The sequence below is a fragment of the Sinocyclocheilus anshuiensis genome, unplaced genomic scaffold, assembly GCF_001515605.1.
Source record: "Sinocyclocheilus anshuiensis isolate Anshui unplaced genomic scaffold, SAMN03320099.WGS_v1.1 scaffold2917, whole genome shotgun sequence".
NCBI classification, from domain to species: Eukaryota; Metazoa; Chordata; class Actinopteri; order Cypriniformes; family Cyprinidae; genus Sinocyclocheilus; species Sinocyclocheilus anshuiensis.
The window spans coordinates 274,764-277,708 of NW_015539844.1; the positions used below are offsets into that span (position 1 = coordinate 274,764).

The 2,945-nt window shown below is 34.8% G+C and overlaps 1 protein-coding gene across 1 annotated transcript in view; it reads right to left on the bottom strand.

The window, feature by feature from the left end:
- Window positions 1–1,307, bottom strand: part of hspb12 (heat shock protein, alpha-crystallin-related, b12) — a 3,464-nt gene extending 2,157 nt beyond the window's left edge. The window contains exons 1-2 of the mRNA XM_016480802.1: window positions 1,073–1,307; window positions 652–753 (exon numbers count right to left, since the gene is read on the bottom strand). Coding sequence (XP_016336288.1) covers window positions 652–753; window positions 1,073–1,307 — 337 coding nt within the window. The remainder of the gene's footprint in view (window positions 1–651; window positions 754–1,072) is intronic.
- Between the last annotated feature and the right edge of the window lie 1,638 nt (window positions 1,308–2,945).

Below are 2,945 nucleotides of genomic sequence, written 5' to 3' on the forward strand. Positions count from 1 at the left end.
TAAAGGAATTTTCCGTATTGTTTTACCCGTATTTTAAATGACACATTCACTGCATTGCATTGTGTTTTATGCTTAAAGGAAATGTCAGTAAACTTCACTTTTCTGTTTTCTATAAAAAAAATTTTCTTATAGTGCACTATATCACTTTTATTTGACATTTATGTCAGCTGTAGCTCAGGTAGAGCATCAGTTCTGTGGTTAGTTTGAGTCGGAGTGCTGATTAATGCTGTCTAGAGTGAAACAGAGTCTCAGTATATATCACTCACTTCACTCCAAACTCATTGGAAAGAAAAGTCAAATGAGTTTCTAGAGTTTCACATCTCAAACTTGGCAAGAAACATTGCAAATCAAATGCAATGACCTGAGCTGCTATTCACATTCATTAAAGCTCTAACTGGAGAAAAATCTAAGACAAACTTAATACTTAAATGAAACAAATCAACGGAGTCTCCAGAAATATGACAGAAAAAGCATTACGGTTCTCAGAAAATATCATCTCATGTTTTGATGATGATAAAAATGTTTCGTTATACTAACAGCTTGATATTTAGTAACTTTTTTTCCTACAAAAATATCCACAAATAAAGACGAGTAAATCTTGGATCTTTGTGAACTTTACATTGTGCACTGAAATCAACTCTCCTCACTTACCCTGTATATCGTCGCCAAGGCTCCAGTCGACCTGCTTTCCTGCTTGGTTGTAGTGATGGTCTCCATGGTAACCTCCAAAGGACTCTTCACCACCTTGGTGACCTATAAAACACTTGATTACTTTGGTAATTTATTAAAGACTCTATCACCTTGGAAACCCATAAAAGTTTCTGGATTGCCTTGGTAACCTATAAAACACTTAATTACCTGGATTGCATTGGTAACCCATAAAAGATTCTTGACCACCTTGATAGCCTTTAAAAGATTTTAAATCACCATGGTAACCTATAAAAGATTCTTGATCACCATGGTAACCCATAAAAGTTCTTGATCACCTTAGTGACCTATAAGACACTTGATTACCATGGTAACTTATCAAAGACTCTTTAACCATGGTGACCTATACAAGATCCTTGGTTACCTTGGCAACCTCCAGCGGACTCGGCCCAGGATGACTCGTCCAGTGTATCACCATGGTAACGGCTGAAGGCGTCAGTGATGGAGCTGATGGATGATTCCTCTCCGAACTGACTGTGCAGTCTGGGCCGGAGCGGAGCGGCGCTGAAGGAGCTGATGGAGCTCGTGCTGTAACGAGACGAGTAACGAGACGCCATGAGCTGACGGATGGAGGCCAGGAGCGCGCTCTCTGCGGTCATATAGAGAGCTGCCCCGGTGCATTATGGGATATCTGGACTCTCTAACCGCTCCATAAAAGGCCGAGCCCCTGGAATCCACTTATGGAGTAACGGTCAGAGAGATAAGACACGGAAAACTTCTCCAAACGAGCGGGAGAAACAGTGTTATCAGAACCACCCACAGAATCACACACAGATAAAAACAGCTGAAAATAAACAAATGAATTATTAATAATAAAAACAACAACAAAACAAAGTAACCACACAATTAGGGATCATAATTAATATATGATATCTGTTTCGATGCTCAGTGGTGATGATTTGGGACATTATTTCCATTAAAAATAAATGGAAGAATAAAGTTAAAATACAGAATTATTTAAATATAGAAAATAATAAATAAAGGAAAAAGTAATACAAAATAAATGCAAGACTAAATTTAATTTAAAAATAATTGTATTTGTTTTATCAAGTCATATTCATTCATTCATCTTTCTATTGTTTATTTATTTACTTATTTTGCAGGTTTGTTTGTAGTTTCAGTGCTCAGTGGTGATGATTGGTAACTTTACTTTCAAGCTTTATAAACAACATTAATTGATTTTATTAAGAGCACAAATAAGAAAAATGTATGCATAAATAAATGAAAGAATAAAAATTCAGTTAAAAATAAATACAGAAACAGAAAATAATAAAAGGGAGAGAGTAACACAAAAATAAATTCAGGACTAAATAAATTAAACTATTTAATTTTTGTTTGTTTGTTATAATTTAAATTAATTTCATTTTATTTTTTTCAAGTTTGGTCCATATTTTCAATGCTTAGTGGTGATGATTTGTAACTTTACTTTCAAGCAGTAAGATATCCAGACAGCAACTTAATAAATAACAATAATAGCTTTTATTTAGAAGCCAAACACGATGCAAAAACAAACACTCTGATATTAAAATGACCAGCAGTCAAATACTCATAAGAAAAACAAAATGAAAGGTGTAGAGTCAGACTGTAGCGTGTGCGGTTCGTTCACTACCAAGGGACTGAAGAGAGTCTACTTAAGCGCTGAATGAGAGACTTCAGTCCAACACGTCTCTGGCCCCAGGAAAGTGTCCGCAGAAGGGGGCCTTCACTCAGTCACAGTCCAGCGACTCGATTGGACGGTTAAACGTGCATCACAACAGGCAGCATCCGGCCAATCAGAGCGCGGAGTGACAGACAACTCAAGACGCTTTTTATAGCGTTTAACCTTAAAAAGAGCTAATCTTCACACACAGAGAGAGAGAGAGTCGGGATAAAGGAGAAACACAAGGAGAAAGAGTGAGATGAGAGAGATTGAAAGTGAAATGTACATTTTTAAAATGATTTTCTATTAATTATTTCATGATTATAAAAATGTAATAATTTTGCCTATTTGCTAACTACTAAATACTGCTAAGGAAAAATAATTTATTTACTTGTTCATTTAAAATGTTGCAGGTTTGTCTCCATGGTTTCAATAGTCAATGGTGATTATTGGTAACTTTACTTTTTCAAGCTTTATAAATAACATTAATTGATTTTATTAAGAACCCAAACAAGAAAAAAATGCATAGATAAATAAATAAACATAAAAATGAAAGAATAAAAATTCAGTTAAAAATAAATGCAGAAAATAATAAAAA